The sequence below is a fragment of the Manduca sexta genome, chromosome 13 (genome assembly GCF_014839805.1).
Source record: "Manduca sexta isolate Smith_Timp_Sample1 chromosome 13, JHU_Msex_v1.0, whole genome shotgun sequence".
Lineage (NCBI taxonomy): Eukaryota > Metazoa > Arthropoda > Insecta > Lepidoptera > Sphingidae > Manduca > Manduca sexta.
In genome coordinates, this window is record NC_051127.1 from 2,328,119 (window position 1) to 2,353,562 (window position 25,444).

The window sequence follows — 25,444 nt, forward strand, 5'->3', positions numbered from 1 at the left end:
ATAATAGTCTGAATTTAGATTAATCATAGATTTTTTTATAGTCTTTACATACTTATATTACATAAAAATGTAAAAGCACGTCGTTGACATAATATGCTTATCATTATTATCCTGAGCCATATTATTTAGAACGTGCAATCGTGAATATAAACTAGAGCCTTCATTTCAAAATCAACTTGTATTTTTATAGTATCGTCTGCCTTGGAGGCGTCATATTGCGTGCACTGTACGTACTGCACTCTGACTCGGGATTTAAATCTTAGTTTGAACAAAGTGATGTTGAGTTTTTCTGTTCAATGTGAGCCCGGATTCAAAAATTAGTACTCCATATGGCAATAGGCTCGCCTCCCAGGGCTTTATCGCATCATAGAACAAAACACAAATGGCAAAAACTTTATGCCCTGGTGGCACCCCTTGCTACCCTACCCCTTCGGGGATAAAGGCGTCATGGATGTGTGTGCATTACTGTAGTCTTTATACTGGAATACCTTTATCTTTTGATCTGACAACATCAATAGATATACGTCACTGATCAGATTTATATGTCAATTGTCAAGTGTCATTTGTCAGGGATAAAGTTTGGGAGATGTGACGTTTCTACGAACAAAATATACCGTTACTTTCTCTTTATAGCAATAAATTCTTACAATATTTATATATGAAAATAAATAAGTTTCGTACGTTAAATAAATCTTAACTTCATTAGTAACATGACAGAAAAGAAGAAAGGAAATGGGACTTCGGCGCCGAGTAACAAAATGTAAAGGAACAAATTCCAACATTTCTACAATGTTTACATATTTTTTTGCAATTTTTATGCTATTTTCTAGTGTAATTCCACAGTACTGCATGGCAGAGTTTATAGTGTATTTACATTGTAACATAATTATTCACATCAAGCGTTAATAAATAATATTTTTTCAAGGTGACAATTTTTAGAAAGATAACGACTTTCTCTTTTGTGTAAATTTGTCCAGACTTTTCGTATAATTATCGGTGTGATAGTTGAATTATATGTATATAAACTGTATGATGCGGTACATTTTATTTATTGGATTAATTTATTTTATTTATTACACAAACACAAGTAACAAAGAAAACTAAATCTTAGTGTACAAAAAAGAAAAGTATTGAATGAAAAACTTCTGACGCTTGTTTATATATCGCTGTTACATTTGATTAGCTTTACATAATTACTTGATTAATTACACATATATTCAGACTAAGAATTAGTGTAAATAGTTTTCTTGCACACTGGCATTTTTTTTTTTTAATATTTATTAATAATGCAGGCAGATGTGGCGGAGAACTTAGTTTCATAACATATAATTTTAACATTTTATTTAAGAGGAAAAATTCCATGATAAATATTTGTTCTGTAACTTTCACCATTTACGTAGCATTTGCAAGGAAAATTGTAGCAAATAATATTTTTTTCCTGTTTTTCAACATTGATGCTTCGGTCTTATTTGACATAGCGTATATGATGTTATATAGCCGATAGCCTTCCTTGAGAAATCGGCTATCCATAACATGGTTCCATGTTATATATTTTACACAAATTGAATTATATATAACTCATAAATATATGGTTTTACCCCAAAAGACAAAAAGACGGTGAACTATGTGTTATTGTCTTTCAATTTTTTTGTCTTTTTTATGTGAGCCTGGCAATGTGACAGCACTGCACCTGATGGTAAGCAGAGTAAGATGCAATAGAATGTTGGCTGATGATAGATGATTACCCTTCAGCACTTAATACAGTAATTATGCCGGCCTGTTGCAATTGGATATGGAGACTGATCCTAGAATGCGACACACTTGTGTGGGCCACTATGGTGGGTTTTAACACCTTATGTATGGTGGTAGCTAACTGGGCGGATATAAAATATATCCTACCAACAGGAACGAAAAATTAACTTATTTCAATGAAAATAGTTATTAGTTTATAAACTCTATGAAAAATATTTAGAGAATTAAAATATTGCTGAAAATATTGGTACTGCAGCATTTGATCCCAACACCAAGTATCTAAGATTTTAAGTACTATCAACAGTAGTATCATCTACAGCTAAAGGTATAAACTTGTGAGTTCATAGAAACTCCTTTAAATGCGATTAATCTTCAACTTCCAGATGGTGGGTGACATTTGGAATACTGTGTGGTGCTACATTTGTGACTAGATTTTACAAAGTCTTGGAACCGGACCATGTTTGGTAATTATTTTTATATTTTTGAACTTCATCATCATCAGCAGTAGAATATCCACTGCTGAACATGGGCTTCCCCCAAAGATTCCCTGATCAACCTATTAGAAGTGGTCCGCATCTAGCAACCTCTTGCGACTCTTATTAGGTCATCTGTTCACCGAGTGGATGCCAGTTTTGGCCTCCAGTCCAGAACCTATGTGCCCCATGACACATGAGACCTAAAGTTAAATATTTTGTCATTGTATTCCTCAATAATAACTTTAAAATATTGCAAGAATGATTCTGAAATATTTATAAAAAAATTGGTATTTTCAGTTGGGATGAAACGCATTTTGGTAAAATGGCCAGTTGGTACATCAATAGAACATTTTTCTTTGATGTTCATCCACCTCTTGGAAAGGTAATGTTTCATTACATGAATCAATTAGTTTTAAGCAAATAAGTCTCATATAACTAAGATTATTTAATGTTACTTTAAAATTAATCCAATTTGTATTTGTAGTTTGCTAATTATAATATAAAAAATTACTTATAGTATAATAGTCATTTGAATGTAGCAAATACATCCATCAAATAAAACTAAATAATACATATAATATTTTCAATATTTAAAATTGGCTAGTCACTCAGTTATCATTTAATTCAAGGATAAAATGTGGGTTTAAAAATGTATTTCCTTAATACTTTTTCTTCCAGATGCTCTTAGCTTTGTCTGGAAAGTTAACAGGCTATGACGGGTCATTTCCATTTGAGAAACCGGGTGATAAATATGAAGGTGCCAAGTACCAGGGAATGAGATTTGTGAGCATGCTATAATTTGACTATTTTAATTTATTCTTTACACTTTTATATCGGAAAGGATAGCCAGATTTGTAACTATACCACATTTAGTTAATGAAATTATAACATGTACATACAATAAATTACTACTACCTTTATAATTTATTCTTGGAACCATTCATATAATATCTTCCATTCATAATAATACTATATTAATTTGTTTAAACACACATATGAATACTTCATTCAATTCATTGTCCCAGACATCGGCCCAAGGTGAAAATAACACCAATACTTTCTCTTTTGTTACACATAAAGGCCACACACAACGGCCCGATCTGCTACGGGCTAATTGTGAAAAGAGGAGGCACTCAATAGTAGATATATGGGCCAGGTTTCATAAAGCTTATGAATAATTTTGCATGCGGCTCTGCCCTTGTAAAAAAGATAAAAAGTAGCCTATAGACCTCAGGAGTCATGTGGCATCCTAATAGTGAAAAATAAAGCAGAATCGGTTAAGTAGTTCCTTAGATTAAGGCGTTCAAACAAACTTGTCAGTTTCATGTACTAGTATTGATTAATAGAATTTGTTCCAGTTCTGTACTGCTCTGGGTGCACTAGTAATACCACTAACATTCTTGTCGATGTGGGAGATGACCAAGTCGTTGGAATCCACATTTATAGGCACCATGCTCCTGTTATGTGGTGAGTGTTATAATGTCAGATATTATCTATTAAATACTAGCGTTTGCTTGCGATTCCGCCCGCATGAAAGATTTTCCAGGATAGAATTCCCGTTACATATTTTTCCGTGATAAAACATAGCCTATCTCCTTCCTAGGTCTCAAACTATCTCCATACCAAATTTCATAGAAATCCGTAGAGTAATTTTTTATTTTATCGCTCTCAGATATACAGACCTGGCGGGGACTTCGTTTCATAATATCTATAGATTATAATTTTATCACCGGCCAGCAAATGATTAAAGGATACTTAAACAATACTTTGTAATTCAAGGTGTTGGATGTGTTTCTACTGTTTATGGGCATTCGTATCACTTACCATCAGGCGAACACAAAGCTGGACTCGTCATACAAAGAAATAAAAAAAATTACAATCCTGCCCTATGTACTTGGTAACAAGTGTTAATTTTATTTGCAGATGTGGGATTCTTAACGCTCAACAGATACATATTACTAGATCCAATATTGTTATTCTTCATGAGCTGTTCGATTTATGGAGCCTTTAAGGTGAGACTGATGTTAATGCTATAACGGTGAATAGTCAATCAAGTTCAAAGTACGTTCAAATCTAATGAATGTGTCGCAAATGTAAAAAGACCTTATGACATATTGTGTTTAAGAAACGAAATGAATTTGTGGATGCTAGAGCTGGCCCATCAATAAAAATCACGTGGAGTTTTTAAAATGTCATGGAAGGTAGCATAGCGCGATTTTTTTTTAAAATAGCAGGATATTTGTGGTATATTTTAAAAAAATAGTCACATGGGATTTAATATAGAAAAAATACCAGAAATCCTCAAAAACAAAGAGAACATACACTTTTGAAATTAAATAGAAGACATATGTATCAGGAAACAGATAAGCGAAAGAATAGAGTCTAGTGACGTCATTAGGCATTTTGGTGCACGGCAAAGAAAAAGATAGCGAGATCTAGAACTACTCTATAATTTATTGTTACTTTCTAGGTCCGCAGTCTAACTGACGAAGGTCTCCCGCCATTTTCGACCCGTATGCTGTGCTGGCAGTTGTTCTTAGGGTCATCACTATCTTGCACCATGTCCGTCAAGTTCGTGGGCTTGTTTGTGGTATTGTTCGTGGGATTACGAACTATAGCTGACTTATGGAATGTTCTGGGCGATTTGAGCAAGCCAGTTGTAAGTGTTTTCCTCAACAGATAAGACAAATTGCGATCCGTGTTCATTTTGAAGTCCGTTCGAGATGTACATTAGTACGTTAAATAGTGTGATCGGAATGGATTGTTATTGCAATGAACGTCGCCACAGGCGTCATCTTAAAGTTACGTGCCGGAATTATAACTAAGTTTTATAATTTGAACACAAAGAAACATCTGGTTTCCAGATATTAACAAAAGCCAACCTTCAAATAAAAATGCATTTTTACCACGTCCGAAAAACTTGTGTTTTGTGTTATACGAAAAAGGGGTCGTCCATTTATCACGTGAGGCTCGAAAGTGTGTGGAGGGGGGGGGGGGGGTAATCGAAAATAAAATCAACAACTTTTTAAAATTTTTAGCTGTTGGTAGTCCGATCTACGCAAAATGAGCTCACAGTAAATATATAATTGTAAAATATAGGTAGATATTGTAACTTTGACTTTGAGGATGACCAACACCTCAGTCCCCCCCGTGACCATGAAGGCTGCAAAGCCTTCGAAACGTCGGGAGAAAACTAAAAATATTAAAACCGCGATAAAATCCGTAAAATAGTTTAATTTAAATATACAAATTTTATTTTTTTTCTCATACGGGCGCGGCATAGTGCGCCGCCCTGCATCTCATGCTAGGTTGAGTGGGGTCCAATAGAAGTTCGACTGACGAGAGATGATCACCCCTCGATAGTTGACATAATTATGCCGGATATTCACAGGCTGATATAAGCGGCGATAGCCTAGTTGGTTGTGGAACGGACTGCCGAGACGAATGTCCGCAGGTTCAAATCCCAAGGGCACACACCTCTGATTTTTCTAAAAAAATATGTGTGTATTCTTTGTGAATTATCGCTTGCTTTAACGGTGAAGGAAAACATCGTGAGGATACCTGCATACCTGAGAAGTTCTCTATAGGAATTTCGAAGGTGTGTGAAGTCTACCAATCCGCACTAGGCCAGCGTGGTAGACTAAGGCCTAATCCCTCTCAGTAGTAGAGGAGGCCCGTGCTCAGCAGTGGGCAAGCATATAATACAGGGCTGATATTATTATTTATTATTATATTCACAGGCTGATCCCGGAACGCGACACACGTTAGCAAATATGGCGGGCTTTAACACCTTGTGTACGGTGGTCGCTATCCGGGCGGATATAAAATATATCCTACCACCAGCAAACTTTACTCAATACAAAATGTTTTATGTTCAATATAAATAGCAATGATAAAATGTCGTTAGTTATATCAGTGACTTTATTTAAGTAATAATTAAATATTTTCGTGTATCTTGACTTATCATAAGCGCAACTATATTTGCCTACGTGATGAATAAAGCATTTTTTAATATAACAATGGATTAATAAGGAGCAATAAAATTTTCCTTTGATTTTCTCTCTATATAATTGTTATGAATGCTAAGTATATTATTTATTTTGCAGACTTTGACGATGAAACATCTTATCGGGCGAGCTTTGACACTAATCGTGTGGCCTATTATATTATATGTATTCTTCTTTTGGATTCATCTTACTGTTTTAAGTAAAAGGTAATTATTTTCCACGTTGTGAATGTTTTGTTGACCTTCTCTTAGTTGTGAACGATTTGGTCCTGTGTTATTTTCTGGGAAATTTTTTGGTCCTAATAATCAAGAACATCAAATTGAACCCCGTTCAATTAGTGATATCTTTTCTTTTTATATTGGCGCAGCAAAGTGACCCCGCACCAGACGGTAAGTGCAGTGGGGTCCAATAATGTCGACTGTCGAGAGATGATTATCCCTCGACAGTCAGATCTGATTGATATCAGGCTGATCTCGGAACGCGACACACTTACGTGAGCCATTATGGCGGGTTTTAACACCTTGTGTACGGTGGTCGCTATCCGGGCGGATATAAAATATATCCTACCACCATGCATTATTTGAAAAATATGCTGAACACGCTATGTTACGGAACCCTGCTTCCACGATATTATTGTGTAGGTCGTCCAATGATCGAAATTAGACAGTCCAATTTAATATATCAGTAACAAATTAAAACCAGTGACAATATTGTCTATTCGTAGTGGGAACGGCGACGGTTTCTACTCGTCAGGGTTCCAAGCGCGTCTGCAAGGTAACAGCCTGCACAACGCCAGCGCGCCGCGAGTGTTGGCGTACGGAGCGCTCATCACGCTGAAGAACCACCGGACCGGTGGGGGGTACCTGCACTCCCACCATCACCTGTACCCGGCTGGGGTGGGGGCCAGGCAGCAACAGGTGACGCTGCTGTATTATTAAAAGAATAGCTTTTGCTCGCGGCTCCGCCCGCGTTGTAAAGTTTTTCAGGCTAAAGTTTTCCATTATAAAAGTAGTAGTTTCCCGGGAGCCTATGTTCTTCCCAGGGTTTCAAACTGTCTCCATACCAAATTTCATCTTAATACGTTGGGTAGTTTTTGAGTTTAAGACGTTCAGGCAGACGGATGCAGCGGGGGACTTTTGTTTTTATAATATATTTTTTAGATCTTTTTAAGAGGAACAATCCCGTCATACATCATTGTTGCATAACTTTAAACCGTTTACGCAGCGGACGCAACGGAAGCTCTCAAAACTAATAAATTGTCCCCGTATTTGCAACATGTTTCATTACTGCTCCGCTCCTATTGGTCATAGCGTGATGATATACAGCCTATAGCACCCCACAAATAAAGGGCTATCCAACACAAAACGAATTTTGCAGTTCAAACTGGTAGTTCCTGAGATTAGCCATTACTGCTCCGCTCCTATTGGGTATAGCGTGATGATATATAGCCTATAGCACTCCACGAACAAAGGGCTATCCAACGCAAAAAGAATTTTTCAGTTTGGACCGGTAGTTCCTGAGATTAGCGCGTTCAAACAAACAAACAAACTCTTCAGCTTTATATAATAGTATAGAAGTATAGATTTCGCTTTTATTGTAATACATTTTTTGGAATAACTTTGTTTCAGTTATAATATGTACTAATAAGATATTAGGGGTATAACGGGATTCTTTTTTTATGAGTTATTGTTAATCATCTATTTCTGCAACACTGTATATAAGTTATGATTTTACAATAGGGGACCGGACAGGTATTACCAAAAAATCTGAAATTCAGTTTAAAGTAAAGTTTGTAATATTAAAAATATTATCTCATATTTGTTTTTGTAAAAGAGTTGTGATTTGTATTTTTAAATCAATAAATAAAATACAATAGTTATAATATTTTTAGTCTATTCTTTACGGCAAATGAAACACCAATCACGGCGCATGACGTCACACGTGGGTAAAATGTAAACAAACAGACGTCATCTGGATGTCATACCGCGTTGTGTTATTTTAATGCTTTAAATGTGTTTTTTGACACAGAACTGCTCTAATAATTAATATTAATTTATACGGGACGTTGTTACTATCTTCCAGCTTAACGTTTACAGATTGTTTAATCGTTAATCGTAATGGACCGCAAAAAATATCGTTGGTGCGTCGTACCTGAATGTAATAATACTTCTATATCTTTACCAAACAAATTATTTATTGATGTACCACGAAAAACAGATATACGAATAAAGTGGTTGCAGTTAGCAAGACGAACCTACGACGGAATGTCTGCAGACTCACCGAATAAGTTCTGTGAGGATCACTTTGATGTAAGTTAATAAAAAATAGTGTTTCGGTTTAAAATAAATAGATGAATATTTCAATTAATTAAATCATTTGTACACCCAGGGAGGTTATGGTTATGAGATGTATTTATTTATGTTTTAGCTGCCACATGATATGGAATAGAATATTTATTTATATAGAATTCTGGTTGTTACACAGTAACCTGAAATTGCCTGAGATTAAACGGTCTATGCAGTGTTGCCAGATCATAATTTCTCTTTAACCCAGGTTTATTTGGAATTTAAAATTTTACCCTTAAACCAATCATAAATAATTCGGTACTTTTTTTTCTATATCCTTATCTATGCAGACGCCACTTCTTTCTTCACTTCCACTTCAATAATTATTAATTTAATTATCTCATTTTATTAGGAACAACTAGCTGTACACGAAAATTGTATTGAATAAAAAATTATAATTGTTTCATGGCCTACAATTTTTGTAGGAAACATCTTTCTCTAAGCTCAATATTTATTACAATACCGTGAAACAATAGCTTTTAATACCTTAACTCGTAGAATTACCCCAAAAATTACCATAAAAAAAAATACCCTGCTGATCCAGTTTTACCCTAAATCTAGGGTAAATAACCCTTATCTGGCATTATTGAATCACTGTTCAAATGACAAGACTTGTCAAGTTGCTTTATCCACGTATGACGTCACACGAGACGAAATGACATAATGTAGAGTTTGCGCGGGAATTATAGCTATTTAACATTTAGGCATGGTTTTATGTACTTTTTAAGCTTTATTTGTGCAAAATACTATTTTTCTTGGCTATTTATACCCACAATGAAACCTTCTGAAAAATTGTCCGGTCCCCTATTTATTTATGTACATACATATATACATAACATCACGCATTTTATCCCCGAAGGAGTATGCAGAGGCGCAACTAGGGCACCCATTTTTCGCCAAGTATGTTCCGTCCCATGATGTGATAGGGGGCGAGCCTATCGCCATATCGGGCACAAATTCCAGACTCCGGGCTGATACTGAGCAGAAAAACCCAAATATCACTTTGCCCGACCCGGGATTCGAACCCAGGACCTCAGAGCGCTATTGTACCGAACATGCAATACAACTACGCCACCGAGGCAGTCATTTATTTATGTTATTGTTGCTTTTTCGTTCATTATATAACATTTTTAAATTATATACGGCAAAATCACGTTTACGAACACCATGTATTATTACAACTGTTAAATGACTCATTTAACAACGAAGCTAATCAATTCATAAATTATGACTTTTTACGATGTCTGATATATGACAAACAATATTTCCGCTAATCTGAAACGACTTCCGCATCTACGACGCTTCCGCGACATCAGCCGAGCTCGACATGCACTCGCATCGCGAGCGCGCGCCGCTCACCGCCAAGTACCTGCAGGTCACCGGCTACGGCGACTGTACCGGCCACACCGGCCGCAACCTGCACTCGCATCGCGAGCGCGCGCCGCTCACCGCCAAGTACCTGCAGGTCACCGGCTACGGCGAGGTGAGACTACACCCGCCACACGCGCCACACACCCGCCACACACCCGCCGCAACCTGCACTCGCATCGCGAGCGCGCGCCGCTCACCGCCAAGTACCTGCAGGTCACCGGCTACGGCGAGGTGAGACTACACCCGCCACACGCGCCACACACCCGCCACACACCCGCCGCAACCTGCACTCGCATCGCGAGCGCGCGCCGCTCACCGCCAAGTACCTGCAGGTCACCGGCTACGGCGAGGTGAGACTACACCCGCCACACGCGCCACACACCCGCCACACACCCGCCGCAACCTGCACTCGCATCGCGAGCGCGCGCCGCTCACCGCCAAGTACCTGCAGGTCACCGGCTACGGCGAGGTGAGACTACACCCGCCACACGCGCCACACACCCGCCACACACCCGCCGCAACCTGCACTCGCATCGCGAGCGCGCGCCGCTCACCGCCAAGTACCTGCAGGTCACCGGCTACGGCGAGGTGAGACTACACCCGCCACACGCGCCACACACCCGCCACACACCCGCCGCAACCTGCACTCGCATCGCGAGCGCGCGCCGCTCACCGCCAAGTACCTGCAGGTCACCGGCTACGGCGAGGTGAGACTACACCCGCCACACGCGCCACACACCCGCCACACACCCGCCGCAACCTGCACTCGCATCGCGAGCGCGCGCCGCTCACCGCCAAGTACCTGCAGGTCACCGGCTACGGCGAGGTGAGACTACACCCGCCACACGCGCCACACACCCGCCACACACCCGCCGCAACCTGCACTCGCATCGCGAGCGCGCGCCGCTCACCGCCAAGTACCTGCAGGTCACCGGCTACGGCGAGGTGAGACTACACCCGCCACACGCGCCACACACCCGCCACACACCCGCCGCAACCTGCACTCGCATCGCGAGCGCGCGCCGCTCACCGCCAAGTACCTGCAGGTCACCGGCTACGGCGAGGTGAGACTACACCCGCCACACGCGCCACACACCCGCCACACACCCGCCGCAACCTGCACTCGCACCGCGAGCGCGCGCCGCTCACCGCCAAGTACCTGCAGGTCACCGGCTACGGCGAGGTGAGACTACACCCGCCACACGCGCCACACACCCGCCGCAACCTGCACTCGCACCGCGAGCGCGCGCCGCTCACCGCCAAGTACCTGCAGGTCACCGGCTACGGCGAGGTGAGACTACACCCGCCACACGCGCCACACACCCGCCACACACCCGCCACACACCCGCCGCAACCTGCACTCGCACCGCGAGCGCGCGCCGCTCACCGCCAAGTACCTGCAGGTCACCGGCTACGGCGAGGTGAGACTACACCCGCCACACGCGCCACACACCCGCCACACACCCGCCGCAACCTGCACTCGCACCGCGAGCGCGCGCCGCTCACCGCCAAGTACCTGCAGGTCACCGGCTACGGCGAGGTGAGACTACACCCGCCACACGCGCCACACACCCGCCACACACCCGCCGCAACCTGCACTCGCACCGCGAGCGCGCGCCGCTCACCGCCAAGTACCTGCAGGTCACCGGCTACGGCGAGGTGAGACTACACCCGCCACACGCGCCACACACCCGCCACACACCCGCCGCAACCTGCACTCGCACCGCGAGCGCGCGCCGCTCACCGCCAAGTACCTGCAGGTCACCGGCTACGGCGAGGTGAGACTACACCCGCCACACGCGCCACACACCCGCCACACACCCGCCGCAACCTGCACTCGCACCGCGAGCGCGCGCCGCTCACCGCCAAGTACCTGCAGGTCACCGGCTACGGCGAGGTGAGACTACACCCGCCACACGCGCCATACACGCTTTTTTTTTTTTTTTCGCGGAGAAAGTATCTTATTACTACCGCCCAGCCTTCGTGGGGGGCGACTGAGCGGTTATGCTGGGGTAACCGAGGTAAGGTCCGGCAATGAGCCGCCCGGATTTGATGGTGACCTTCGGGCGACCGCCGGGCGGAGTCCATAAACTTATACAGGGTCATTTCGACATTGCGTTACTAAATGAAACCACAGGTTCGTGGTGACCTCTGCTAACACCGTGCAAAAGATTATTCATAAGTAACGAATATTTACGTCAATAATCCCGATTTTAGATTTATGGTTTTTTGATCACGCTGTCTCTTAGCGCGCTTAACTGAAGCGAATGAACTACGTCACAGCTGATGATATTATTACCGAACCTATAGGGTTCAGTAGGTCAGCTCACAAATGAACTCCCAATACGTTCACTGACTTGGTTGCAGCAGTTCATTGAGTCAATAATTAATTACTACAAAAAATATTTCGTCAATTATAAACGTTATTTTCGTTAATAAAATAGTTTTCTTACCAAAAAAATTACCTACATGTATACCTTAAATCTATTGGTATCGTATCTTTTGTAGATTCTACATGATATTCCGACATTTATTTTAATTCCAACATTAATATTTCGGTTTGTCATAATATCTAAAAGAAGACTACGTAGACATTACCGAACGTCATATTATGCTTTCTGTACCATTTCTTTGCTAGATAGACACTATGGCAACGCGTCCGAGTCTTTGACCGAGTCCGAAGAGCGCGCGATTATTCAATACAATAGTCGTACTCTTTCTCGCCTAAACTCGCAGTGTTGTCAGTATAAACATTTTTACCAAAAAGCTTGCTAAAACGACACAGCATTTCAAAAATTCTATTAGATTTTTTTTTATTACATGAATTTCTAACAGATTTAACACACAATTGTATTACAAAATAAAATAAGTAATGATTTATGATGAAATGATTAATGAAAAGTCTACCTAATTAAAATAATACACAGCAATATTTTAGTATTTTTGAAACATTATTTTAAGTAATAAAGTATAATAGAGATTTTGGATTCAATCATTCATTTTCAATAGGCATACAGGGTATAAAATAAACAAGATATTGCACAATAAGGTAATAATAAAAAAAACTTTGGTAACACTGCGAGGGCACGTGTTAGTTGTAAAACTCTGGCTCGTCAAATATCGTGTACCTCCAGACTAGTGTTGCCAGGGTCAATTTGTTTAAAATCAAGAAGGTAAAACAAATCGAGATTTAGTGTTGTAGATCGGGACATAAAAAAGCAAGTATTTTTTTTAATTTAAGTTTTATGTATTGCGTTTTACAAAAAATATCACTGCCAAGTCATGCTAAAGTTGTGTTTTAATTTGGATGTCTGTTTTAACATCAAAGCACAGATCGCCGGGTAGTCGCATCTCTAAGCAAGAGAATAAAACAAAACTGTACCTTCAGCGCTAGTGAGATGATACGTGCTATTTTGATTGCATTGTCGCACTCAACACAGTGATGAATGCGTAGTTTCTTTTTTTATAATACTTAATAGTTTTAATAATTTTATTGGTGCAAAACGGGTCACGTCTCCAGAATTCTGAAAATCGGGACATCCCGCGCAAATCGGGACATCAGGCAACTCCAGATCCTTGCCGCTACTTTGTGGAATTCGCTAAACTCGTGTGTCGCGTGTTGGTCGGTCAGGCACAAAGAAATTTAAAATAGTCCCCTAAATGCGACCTTAACGTGTATAAAATAGAGTCTATTTTTAAAAATATTTTTTGTCATTTTGAATATTTTACGATCGCGAAGTTGCATCGTTGACGCGTACGCGAAACTGAACTAATCACAATCTATTGATTATGTTTCTTTCGGAGGCTGTCATTACGATTTTAATGTGGATTTATGAATTTGCGATAGGTAATGGAAAAATCCAATATCATTTTGTCCGATCCGGGATTCGATCCCGTGACCTTAGCATCCGTACTATAATACAACTGCGGCACCGAGGTAGTCACAAATTAACTGTATTAAAAATACTTTGAAGTATGAAACAACTTTTAAAGGAACAAGCAATCTACTAAACATCATTAGGTATTGGTAAACGCATTTACTTTTTTGAAAACATGTTTAGATACCTATTGGGACGCCGCGGCGCGCCGTGACGCATCCCGTCGCTCGACATTTTTACCTCAAACTATCACATTACCTAATTATTATCAACATTGTAACTTCATTATTAATTGTTCGTGTGAATTGCCAGACTTGCAGAATGATATTTTATTGTTATGAGTGTTATAAATCTAACCGTTGAACGTATTTATTATACCTATTTATATACTAAAATGGATGAATTACCTACATTAGAATGTGTGTTTTGATTTAAAAGAATGAAACCACTTTAAAATTACGGAAATCATGTGTTATGTGTACCTAACTTATGCAGTTGTGGTTGTTTGATTAGTGTCATTTGCTTATGATGATAGTTTGAGCATAGAAAATATGGTTCTAATGAAATGTGATGATTAGTGCGTGATGTTTATGTTGGCGTTGGATGTCCACCTGCAAGGTGGACAGACGACTTGATAGACGTCGCGGGAACACATTGGATGCAGGCAGCTTTCGACAGGTCCGTCTGGATATCTTTAGGAGAGGCCTATGTTCAACAGTGGACTTTATGTGGCTGATGATGATAATGATGTTTAGGTATGTGTCTTTTTGTAACGTCGGCGTAGCGTCGTCGCTGCTGGTCTAATTGTTGATTGAGTGATGTGGTACGACACAAAACCCTAGGTAGTTAAAGCGCCGACATCAGCTGTTCGGTTGCGGCGCGGCGCGCGCGGTGCGACGAACTACCCTTGCGCTCCGAGTGTGCATCACTCGTGTGCGTGAGCATAATATTATCAATGACTGTGTGCGATGTTGCCGCTCCGACGAATTCTAGTATAGTAGTAGTGGCAAAAGGGTGTGTAAAAATAAAATGACTATTTGAATATTTATTTTGTTTGAAAATTTTACTTTTTTGTTTTTGACCTTAGGTTAGAATAACTTATAGTAAACTGCTTCTTTCAAGATGACTTTCTCGCAGTTAAATTTAAGTCTAGGGTTACAAAATAACCCTGTATACAACTTAACCTATGCACGGCCTACCAGCTATAACTCCGCGGTGGCCCTTTTCGGCGCATTAGGCACGGCTGCGGGCTTCCTCTGACGTTGAAGTGTCTAGTCTGCGACCGCAGCCGCCCCTGCGCGGTGCCGCCTTGCGGCCCGTCTCCTATGGGAGGGGGGCTCAGAAGCCCCCGCGCACCGAAGGACGCCCTCGGCGTCTATGGCAGCGTGAGGCCAACTACACACACTGCCGTCCAACCCGGGGTTAACCGACAAATGTACAAAGATGCACAGAAATGCACTAGGGCGGACAGCCCCCTGCTGCCCGCCGACGACCCCCTTCGTGGCCCCTATTAGTCGCCTCTTACGACAGGCAGGGGATACCGTAGTGGAATTCTCCAAACGCCCCCATTCCACAGGGCGGGAGACGTCGGTCAGTCGTCCACCCGGCGCCTCCTTCGTCTTCTCTGACGGCGGGAGGGATCGGTCCGTTCCCGATACCTCTCGGCACTCTCCTTCTGCGAGAGGACCACCTCACTGAAATGGGCCACCGCACGCCAGGCCTCCCGACTGCCGCCCATGGAAGCGACCCCGGCCGGCAGCGAGAGATCTCCTCCGACGACTGAAACGAGAGCGCTGCGCTCCTCGTCCCAGGCTGGGCAGGACTCCAGCGTGTGTTGGGCCGTATCCTGCGGGCAGTTGTCACAATGGTGACACACGGCGCTTACTTCCTTTCGTATTATTTCACACAGGTACTCACCGAAGCAACCATGCCCGGTGAGCACCTGCGTCAGGCGAAATGTCGCCACGCCGTGGCGCCTGTCCAGCTACTGTGCAAAGACAGGACGCACTGCCGCGACGGCCCGAAGCCTCGCTAACGGGGCCTCCAGCCTGAAACGCCACTCCTCCACGGCGGCTCGCCGTAAGGAGGCCCTTTTGGCCTCCACCTCGTTCGGGCCACTCGCCACACACCCGCCACACACTCGCCACACACCCGCCGCACGCTATACCGGACCATACCAATTCAAGCCAGCTCTGGGGTACAATAGATTCATACTACACCCATAGCGACCACTGTATATAAAGTATACGACTACACTTGAATTCTGGGATCACTCGTGTATATCTCGTGTCGTACAGGCCTGCATAATTGTGTCAACTAGCGAAGTGAACATATCTCATCAGTCCCGATGCAATGGGATAAATTTCTAATGCCGGAATAAAAAAAAATATTAATGTGACATACGATAAAAATTAATATCAATTAAATTTATGACCAAATACCACGTACGTGACTGCTTTATCACAAAAATCGGCTTATCAACAAGTATTATGAAATGGTAATACAAAATAATCGTAATATAAATACGGCTTAGATCGCATTAGTTAAGTCGATACAGCATTTAATATCTATAATACCATAGATATAAATCTTAACTGATAAGCTCGCCCCCCAACTGAATGAACACCGGGCGAGCCAACTGTTTCAGACTGCTTTGACAAGAGTATTTTAATGATAAGTGTTTCCGTCCGCATGTGACCGATTCAATCGATACACTATAAATGATAAGTTAGATGATTTTATTTCTGTGACTGTAATTACAGTAATTTTTTATCACTCATATTGTTATGCAGTCCGTCCCGTGACCGCGGAGGCTACAAAATCTTCGAAACGTCGGGGAAAATTATAATATAAAAACTATGATAAAATCCGATTTTATTTTTAATTTTATTGTCTAACATTCGCATAAACATAAGGAATCATTATGAAACCACATACTTGACCAAGAAAATAAGAAACTGGTCTTGGACTCGTCCCTTTCGCTTTTATTTTAAAGCTAACGATGTCAGCACAATTGTTTTATATTTTACCACAACACGATTAGGTTTTTTATAATCTTTATCAGACATCCCTGAAGTCCGTTTTTTTAAAGGCACTTCAAGACAATTGAGCCATGTGTTGGGTATAGTTAAATAAGGGAGCGTCCGTAAAATACGTGAGATGTTTAACGGTCGAGGGGGTCTCGGCAAACATAACGCCATTTTTTTTCTGATTGAAACAAAAATCCGCAAAAGAGACCGCGCATGATTCTCCATGGACTTAAATAGAGTAGATATTCTTTTTTTAATCGCAGTAGTTACGATTCAAGTATTTTATTGTAAAATGTTATTACACTTACAACTCTCAGCAATGTTTAATTATTTATTTGGAGAGCCAACAAAACATACACCATGCATAACTATTTGTAACATTACAGTAAGTAATTGCTGCAGTGCAGTTTTAATTACAGCCTGTCACAGCATGAACATATTACATACCAGTAAACAATTGGCTGCACCATAAGTGCAGTATATTCTAAATATAAGACAATTTAAAACTAGATTTAGGTTTTAATAAGCTAGTTATTGTTATTGATTACTAGTCTTAACTCGTAAATAAAATCACGAAGGATTTTTTTTCCTTGTACAATAACAATCCAACGCGTCTACATAAGAAACTCACAAAAATTTTAAAATTCTCACTCATCTTTGGGATGGGTTTTGGCTGCCTCAGTGGCATAGTTGTAATTGTACACGGTACGAGTACGACTGCCGCGCTGAGGTCCGGGGTTCGAAGCCCGGGTCGGGCCAAAATAATTGTGACTGGGTTTTTCCACCTTAAAAACTTTACTCAGTCGCAGCTCGGAGTCAGGAAATTGGCGGTGTACCCCCGTGTCTCGGAAAGCATGTAAAGCCGTTGGTCCTGCGCCTGATCTCTCTCCGGTCATGTCAAATTGCCGTCTCACCGAACTATGAGAGTGCACCTGTGTATTGCGCACACACCTGTGCACTATAATATATCCTGCGTACGTGGCTGATCTCTGTTGAGATTGGTCGCCGCTGCCAAAAATTCGGCTAGGAGTACTTCATTTTTTTTTTTCATTAGGATGGGATTGGAGACGCGAACGACGTGTGGAAAATCGTGATATCGGGCGGCAGGGACGGCGACGAGGTGCAGACTGTTAAGAGCAAACTCATACTGGTGCACTATTTACAGGTAAAATGAACAAATTCAGTTGAAATTATTTTTATTTTTTATACATACATACATAGTATCACGCCTCTATCTTATATGAGTAAGCAGACTATGGATTGCTATTTCGCACGATTCTGGCACGCTTCTCTCGCTTCCTCCACCTTTACCAATCGTTCTATGCATTCCCGCCGGTTCCGGGTACTCTTGACCTGGTCATTCCCAAGAATGTCAGATATCTGGCATTTGAAGGTTCAGTGCCGTCGACCCTGCACCAGACCTGCAAATGCCGTGTCACGACCATCGGTCGCTCCCTGGTACGTACTACAGCAGGCGCCGTCACAAGCACGCCCCCCCGCGGCCCCGCACACGTCCCGCTCGCTCCTTGCGGCGCGGGCGGTGTGCTTCACCTATCAATACCAAGTGACTGTTCATTGTTATTATTTTTGTATTTTTATGTGATCTCTTATACCAAAATCTAATTTGGATGTTTCGGCTTTACGGTATACAAATATTAATCTTGTATTTATTAAAAATCCGTAATGTCCTTTTAACGGCTATGGCGACCTACATCACGATTATCGAAATAAGCAATGGTTGTTTTAGGCCTGCGCGTTGACTACAACTGGCAAGCAATTGCCGAAATGGGGCTACGAGCAGCAAGAAGTTGCATGCAACCCTAACTTAAGAGACAAAAATGCCTTATGGAATGTAGAAGATAACATTTTTGAAGACTGTAAGTACATAAATTCAGATAATTATATCTTATGTTTACGCAAATAAGCGGCGATAGCCTAGTTAGTTGTGGAACGGACTGCCGAGACGAATGTCCGCAGGTTCAAATCCCAAGGGCACACACCTCTGACTTTTCTAAAAATTATGTGTGTATTCTTTGTGAATTATCGCTTGCTTTAACGGTGAAGGAAAACATCGTGAGGAAACCTGCATACCTGAGAAGTTCTCTATAGGAATTTCGAAGGTGTGTGAAGTCTACCAATCCGCACTAGGCCAGCGTGGTGGACTAAGGCCTAATCCCTCTCAGTAGTAGAGGAGGCCCGTGCTCAGCAGTGGGCAAGTATATAATACAGGGCTGATATTATTATTATATATTACGCAAATGTTAGACACTTCAGTAAAACTATTTCACGGATCTTATCGCGGCTATTTATATTCTATATTATAATTCTGTCACGGTCAACAGGTAAGACAATTTAATATTTTGTATAATTGTAAAATGTAGGTAGATATTGTAGCTTTGACTTCTCGGACGACCAACACCTCAGTCCGTGACCATGAAGGCTGCAGTCTTCGAAACGTCGGGTCAAAACTAAAATAATTAAAACCGCGATAAAATCCGTAAAATATTTTTATTTTAAAATCTCTCGTCAGTCGAGATTCTATTGGACCTCACTCCACTCAACATCGGGTGCAGTGAGATCATTTTATCGTGCACGAATAAAAAAAATAACAGTATCCAGTATTTGCACTTAATATAATCTCTAATAACTACAACATAACAATGCTTGCACAGTTTCTCTTGGCGCCAAAACTTGACAATTCAAAGACCCATTCATTCTTTCGCATGCAAAATCCTACAATTACAAGATTATAATTGTTTACTGTTTTAGTGCCAAAAGTAAGTTTTGAGGCGTACGCGTCGGGTTTTGTAGAACGATTCTTCGAATCCCACGCGGTAATGTTTCAAGGCAACGCTGGACTCAAACCCAAAGAGGGGGAGGTCACCTCCCAGCCTTGGCAATGGCCTATCAACTATAGGGTGAGTTTTATCCACTAAGATGTACTCTTCTTTTACCTGGTCTTTACTACTGTGGGGCTACCAGTAGCCAAGGGTCCATACAATCTGATTCCTGCCCCCCCGAGCAATTCTTGTGCGCTTGGTCTCCATAACGAAGGCGCGCCCTTTTTTTTTGGGAACTGCCGTGGTTATCACCGGGGGTACTCTGCTAATGGTGTACAGGCGATCCCCCGGCTTAGCATTTGTTGCGGTCCTACGCACACAGTTATATGTGTATACCTCATGGTTCCCAATTCACATTGAGGCCTATACTGTCGTGCTAAGCTCCAAAGCGATATCTCATAAAAAATCCAAAATCTTGATTTTTATGTCGTCAGATAGCTTAAAGAAATACCCATCCAACGAACTTACCTAAATAACGGTATCTTGTTTAGAACTTGTTAAAAAAAACCTTAAAAGAGTTTCTCTATCTCAGTTCTACATACAAAACTATTAACTCTATTTACAAAAATTCGATTATCTCGCTTTTGCGCTTAGCACGGGAATGAGAAGGGCTCGCGAACATTTCCTGTCCTTCTCCTCTCCTCCTTTCCTAAGATAGTACCTTGTCCTTCCCCCACTCTTCCTTCCCAGTTTCTTCCTCCCAATTTTCCTCCTGGCTATGCCGCGGGAAACCAGTATTCCGTTGGCAGGTTACCCTCTGTGTTGCCTGCTGGGTCCGATACTGAAAAAAAAACCTCATTCCTGCCAGTTTCCCTTTGTGTAAAATCTAATTATAATTACAACGATTTGCAGACATCATTCATGCATATTAGTACCTATATGTTGAGTTGGGTTTCCTATCCGAAAAAATCACTTTTAGCCACTGGTAGCTACATACTATATAAGTAAAAACGATTTGGTTTAAGTTTAACAAGTTGCCTTGGTGGTGTAGCTGTATCTGCGGTCCTGGGTTTGAATCCCGAGTCGGGCAAAGTCCAGTTAGTACAGTGATTTAGGGATTTTGTAGCGGGAAAAGCTTTTCGCTCAGGCGAGGCCGCGAGCTACATTTAGTTATATTACATAGTTGAAAATATGTTGATTAGTTTGATTTTTTTCAACGCATCAACGAAGCACCAACTCGACTATGTCTTTGTATGGTGGTAGTTTTTGAGCGATAATATTTTATCTTGATAATATTCAAGTACAACTTCTTTTTCCTTGATGCCAGATAAGGGTACCGCGAATCAAGTCGCGTGCAAAACTAAGTTGATCATTTAGTTTAATTCGTATGCATTGTCGTTATCGCCTTCCGGCTTGGCCCCAACATCTGTATCTAATTCATTTGACGTCTGTAATGCGACGCGATTACGATAATCTCCCATTTCCTTCTTGAGATTGTAATCAATCAAATTATATTGTTCGTTAAATTGCGGCAAGGCTTAATAGCTATTTCCTTAGATACCTAATTTCTTTTTTCAGGGCCAATTCTTTTCGGGCAGTGGACATCGTATATACTTACTGGGCAATCCCATCGTGTGGTGGGGTAACCTGGTATTCCTGGGTATATTTTTTGTGGTATACGTCATTAACAGCATCAGAGAGAAGCGAGCTGAAGCCTTCGGCAGACCTTTACCAAGTAAAAGACTACGTTTTTTCATGTTTTTTTTTATTGCTTTGTATGACGAGACGAGCTTGCCGTTCGACTGATGGTTAGCGATATGACCGCCCATAAACATTAGAAATACCATCCAACACCTTGAATTACAAAGTATCGTTTGGCATTCCACTGCGCTCGCCATCCTGAGACATGAGGTGTTAAAATTCATTATGTCCAGTAGTTACACTGGCTACAATGTCTTTCAAACCGGAACACAACAGTGACTTCACACTGCTGCTTGGCGGCAGAAATAGACATTGCGGTGGGACCTACCCAGGTGGACTCTCACATATGTGATACCTACTACCAGTAAACGGTACAATAGATATATACTATACTATACTTAGTATATAGGACTATACTTAATATTTTACATTATTTTATTCGTGACAGTTAATAACACTAACAGGAATAATGTCTGCAAAAACAGCATAAAGATTTTCTGGAAAATGTGTAGAAATTCCTCGAAATTATAGTTTTCGGATCGCGGTTTTTTAAATTTTCTACCGACGCGACCTTTCGGGGAATGAAAACTTTATGGTCACGAAGCGAAAAGTTCCTGTTAAAAATATCACGATGCAAAAAAGTGGGCGCGTAGTAGGACCCCTCTATTTCTGTCTTATGCGACCCCCATTATAACTATGCTACTCAACAAAGTCAGGGGAAAAAAGGAAAGATAGTGTTTATTTTAAGTTGATATTTTTTGTCTTAGATGTTATACATCAATCGTAATTTAATATTCATTTTAATTTTGCAATCTATTTAAAGGCAGTGAAAGATAAACTATGTATAACAAAAACCCACATAGTGCTAGAACAAAAAGAAAACAAGTTCATGTAAATTAAAAAACTTAAGCATAAGTAAAAAATTATTTAAAAAAAATATTCCCAACCTAACCTAACCTAACTTTTAATAATTAATTTCAATTACTTATAATCATTGTAGGAAGTGTGTTATTAATAAATTTTGTATTTAGATTAGTAATTGGCATTATACATACTTTTGTCAGTGCATTCCACATTTATTCCTATTTGAAAAAAGAATTGCTCAAAATCTGATTTTTAGTTTTCCCAATTCTAATTTAAATTAAAAGTATATTACTGAAATTATAACTTCGAATAAAACTTTAAACCGTTCGTATGTTGTGTACAATTTATTATTTATTTCACCTACACAACATAAATACATATATACAAGGAAAACCAAAGCAAGATTAATTATCTACCAAATGGTATAACAAAAATTTGATTGTTAATCCGATTACAGACAACAAAATATTGTGTAATCGAACTTTTGCGGTTAATTTCCCACTAATCTGTAATGGCTATCTTTAATTAGCTTTAATTGCTTTTACTCAACACTATAATACTATCAGCCCTGTATTATATAGGTACTGTAACTCTGCTAGGCATAGGCCTCCTCGACTATTGAGAGGGATTAGGTCTTACTCACCACGCTGGCCTTGTGCGAATTGGTAGACTTCACACACCCTTACAACTCCTATAGAGAACTTCTCAGTTGTGTAGGTTCGCATAATGATTTCTTATGTTTACGCGAATTTTAGACTCAGAGCTGAGCTCACAGTTACTCTGTCTTGAAGCTCATTCTGTGTAGACCGGACCATCAACAGCAAAAATTTTAAAAGTAGTATAAATATTAAATGTAAATAGATATCGTAACTTTGACTTTGCGGATGAACAGCAACTCAGTCCCCCTACCCCCCTCCCGTGACCATGAAGGCTGCAAAGTCATCGAAACGTTGGAAGAAAACTAAAACATCAAAACCGCGAAAAAATCCAAAAAACTAGTTTAATTTTAATTGTGTATGTTTCCTCACGATGTTTTCCTTCACTACTAAAGCAAGCGATAATTCACAAAGAATAGGTATACACATAATTTTTTAAAAGTTAGACGTATGTGCCCTTGGGTTTGAACCTGCTGACATTCGTCTCGGCAGTCCGTTCCACAACCAACCAGGCTATCGCGGCCCGACAGTATTGATTAGTAAATTGATTTATTAAACAATCTTAACTATAATAAATAAATGTTATCAATAAAATTTGATTGTCGCAGGTGGTAAGAGCCAAGAGTTGTTGAACGCAGCCGGCTGGACGTTCGTGGGCTGGGCGCTGCACTACGTGCCGTTCTGGGCCATGGGCAGAGTGCTGTACTTCCACCACTACTTCCCGGCGCTCGTGTTCAGCTCCATGCTTACAGGTTACGTTACAAATGCTACTGATTGTTCATGGTTGAGACTGATTGATTAAGTAGATCATCAGGTCATGACGACGATGATTCAGGGATGATTGATGATAAGAAAATGAAAATGCTCCATGATGTTAAATTATAACCCCATTATCGCACAATGATACAATCTCAAGAATTATTTTTTCTTTCCTTCATTAGTTACAGAATTAGTTGCATCGTTTTAAATAACATTTTAAATTTGATGAGTGACTGAATGCACCGGTGGCGTAGTTATATTACGGTGCGACTGCAGTGCTGAGGCCTCGGGTTCGTGTCTCAGGTCGGGTAAAGTGGTATAGAGTCTGAAATTTGTGCCTAATATGGCGATAGACTCGCCCACTATCATATCATGGGACGGAATACACACGGCGGAGAGTGGATGCATCAACGCGCCTCTACACACCCCATTGAGGATAAAAGTCATGAGTGTGATTTTTATTATAAAATGTAATTCTTCCAGGCATCCTCACAGAATACCTTCTGAGCAGTATCAGGAGTTACCTCAGCGCGGAGATCGGCAAGACAGCTTACCACTGCATCTTAGGACTGATAATGTCTACGACGGTGTACAGTTTCTATTTATTTTCCCCGTTGGCGTACGGCATGAACGGGCCGCTAGCCAACGAGCCGAACTCCACCATGGCTGGGTTGAAATGGCTCGACTCTTGGGAGTTTTGAGCATGGGCGTCGCCAAAATTACTTTTAGAGGTACATCTGCATAGGGAGGTACCACATTAGTAATTTTTTTTCAAATAAATATCGCGCCGGTATTTGCATATGCTAAACCATTCCCATTGTCATTCAGTTATGTTTATTTGGACTTGTTCCAGACAGGTGCACCCCCTTGCACCCACTCCTCGCGGCGCCCATGGTTTTGAGTCTAGTTGACTAAAAATATATTTCTATATTTCTTTATAAGTTAAGGGGCGATTTTAATCTCTGTCACTGTGATGCTAATATAAAAATTTTATTGTGTCCGATTAATTGTACTTCGAATCTTTATTATGGTACTGGAGTAAATATTATGAGAATTTTATGAATGCTATGATGCTAGTTTATGATGTTATCAATTGAGCATATTGTTTACGATATAGAAAATATTTTACATTGCTTTATAAATTATTATATTTTTACGCTGTTTTTCCTGCTTTTCCTTAATATTGCAAATACTCGTTTCCAACTTCTAGCTAATAACTCATTGAAGATTATATTCATTCATAAATTATATTAATTGTAGGTAATTTATACTTAGTTTTATCAATTTGCTGATAATGCGTATTTTGTCGATTACAGATAAAATCTATATGATAAGTGTGGATTAAATAAAAATGTGTACAAAACAAAATTATCAATGAAAAGATAAAATATACTCAATGAAATACGTCCTTAATTATTATATTTATCTAAATTGTAAGGGAAATAAAATATTTATAATTTGGTGTAGGTGTAGAATAAAATGTAGTATTATAACTAATTTAACGTCAACAATGCCGTCCAATTGTAATTTATTTTGATTTTAATTTATATTATAAACGGCACGACTCATGCGCACAAATGAACAATGGTAGAGCGAGATAGCGTATGTACAAATTGAATGAAAATGTTTATTAATAGTTGCATGACTAGCCAATAGACAGCTTCGGTCGAGAAGCCAGTCGCGCGAAACATTACCGCGTCGGGCGCTGAACCAACCAATCACAACTGTGCTTTCTACTCGTGCCTCTATAGAACACAAACTTTTGTGTCATAGTTATGCTCACATATTTTTGTATATTGAAGATTTTAATAAAAGTTTTGTAATAA

The 25,444-nt window shown here is 40.6% G+C and overlaps 1 protein-coding gene across 3 annotated transcripts in view; it reads left to right on the forward strand.

Annotated features, from left to right (window-relative positions):
- The window catches only part of LOC115454172 (protein O-mannosyl-transferase 2), a 33,880-nt gene extending 8,436 nt beyond the window's left edge, over positions 1–25,444 (forward strand). Inside the window, exons 1-15 of one of the 3 annotated variants that reach the window (XM_037438183.1) lie at positions 545–760; positions 2,136–2,216; positions 2,526–2,610; positions 2,907–3,011; positions 3,587–3,695; positions 4,152–4,240; positions 4,699–4,887; positions 6,335–6,441; positions 6,960–7,152; positions 17,913–18,023; positions 18,606–18,735; positions 19,628–19,776; positions 21,217–21,373; positions 23,468–23,611; positions 24,102–25,444. In XM_037438183.1, coding sequence (XP_037294080.1) covers positions 711–760; positions 2,136–2,216; positions 2,526–2,610; positions 2,907–3,011; positions 3,587–3,695; positions 4,152–4,240; positions 4,699–4,887; positions 6,335–6,441; positions 6,960–7,152; positions 17,913–18,023; positions 18,606–18,735; positions 19,628–19,776; positions 21,217–21,373; positions 23,468–23,611; positions 24,102–24,319 — 1,917 coding nt within the window. In that variant the 5' untranslated portion in view covers positions 545–710 and the 3' untranslated portion in view covers positions 24,320–25,444. Of the gene's footprint in view, positions 1–543; positions 761–2,135; positions 2,217–2,525; positions 2,611–2,906; positions 3,012–3,586; positions 3,696–4,151; positions 4,241–4,698; positions 4,888–6,334; positions 6,442–6,959; positions 7,153–17,912; positions 18,024–18,605; positions 18,736–19,627; positions 19,777–21,216; positions 21,374–23,467; positions 23,612–24,101 lie in introns of those variants that run through there. The other 2 variants (XM_037438184.1, XM_037438186.1) reach the window with 2 other exon arrangements.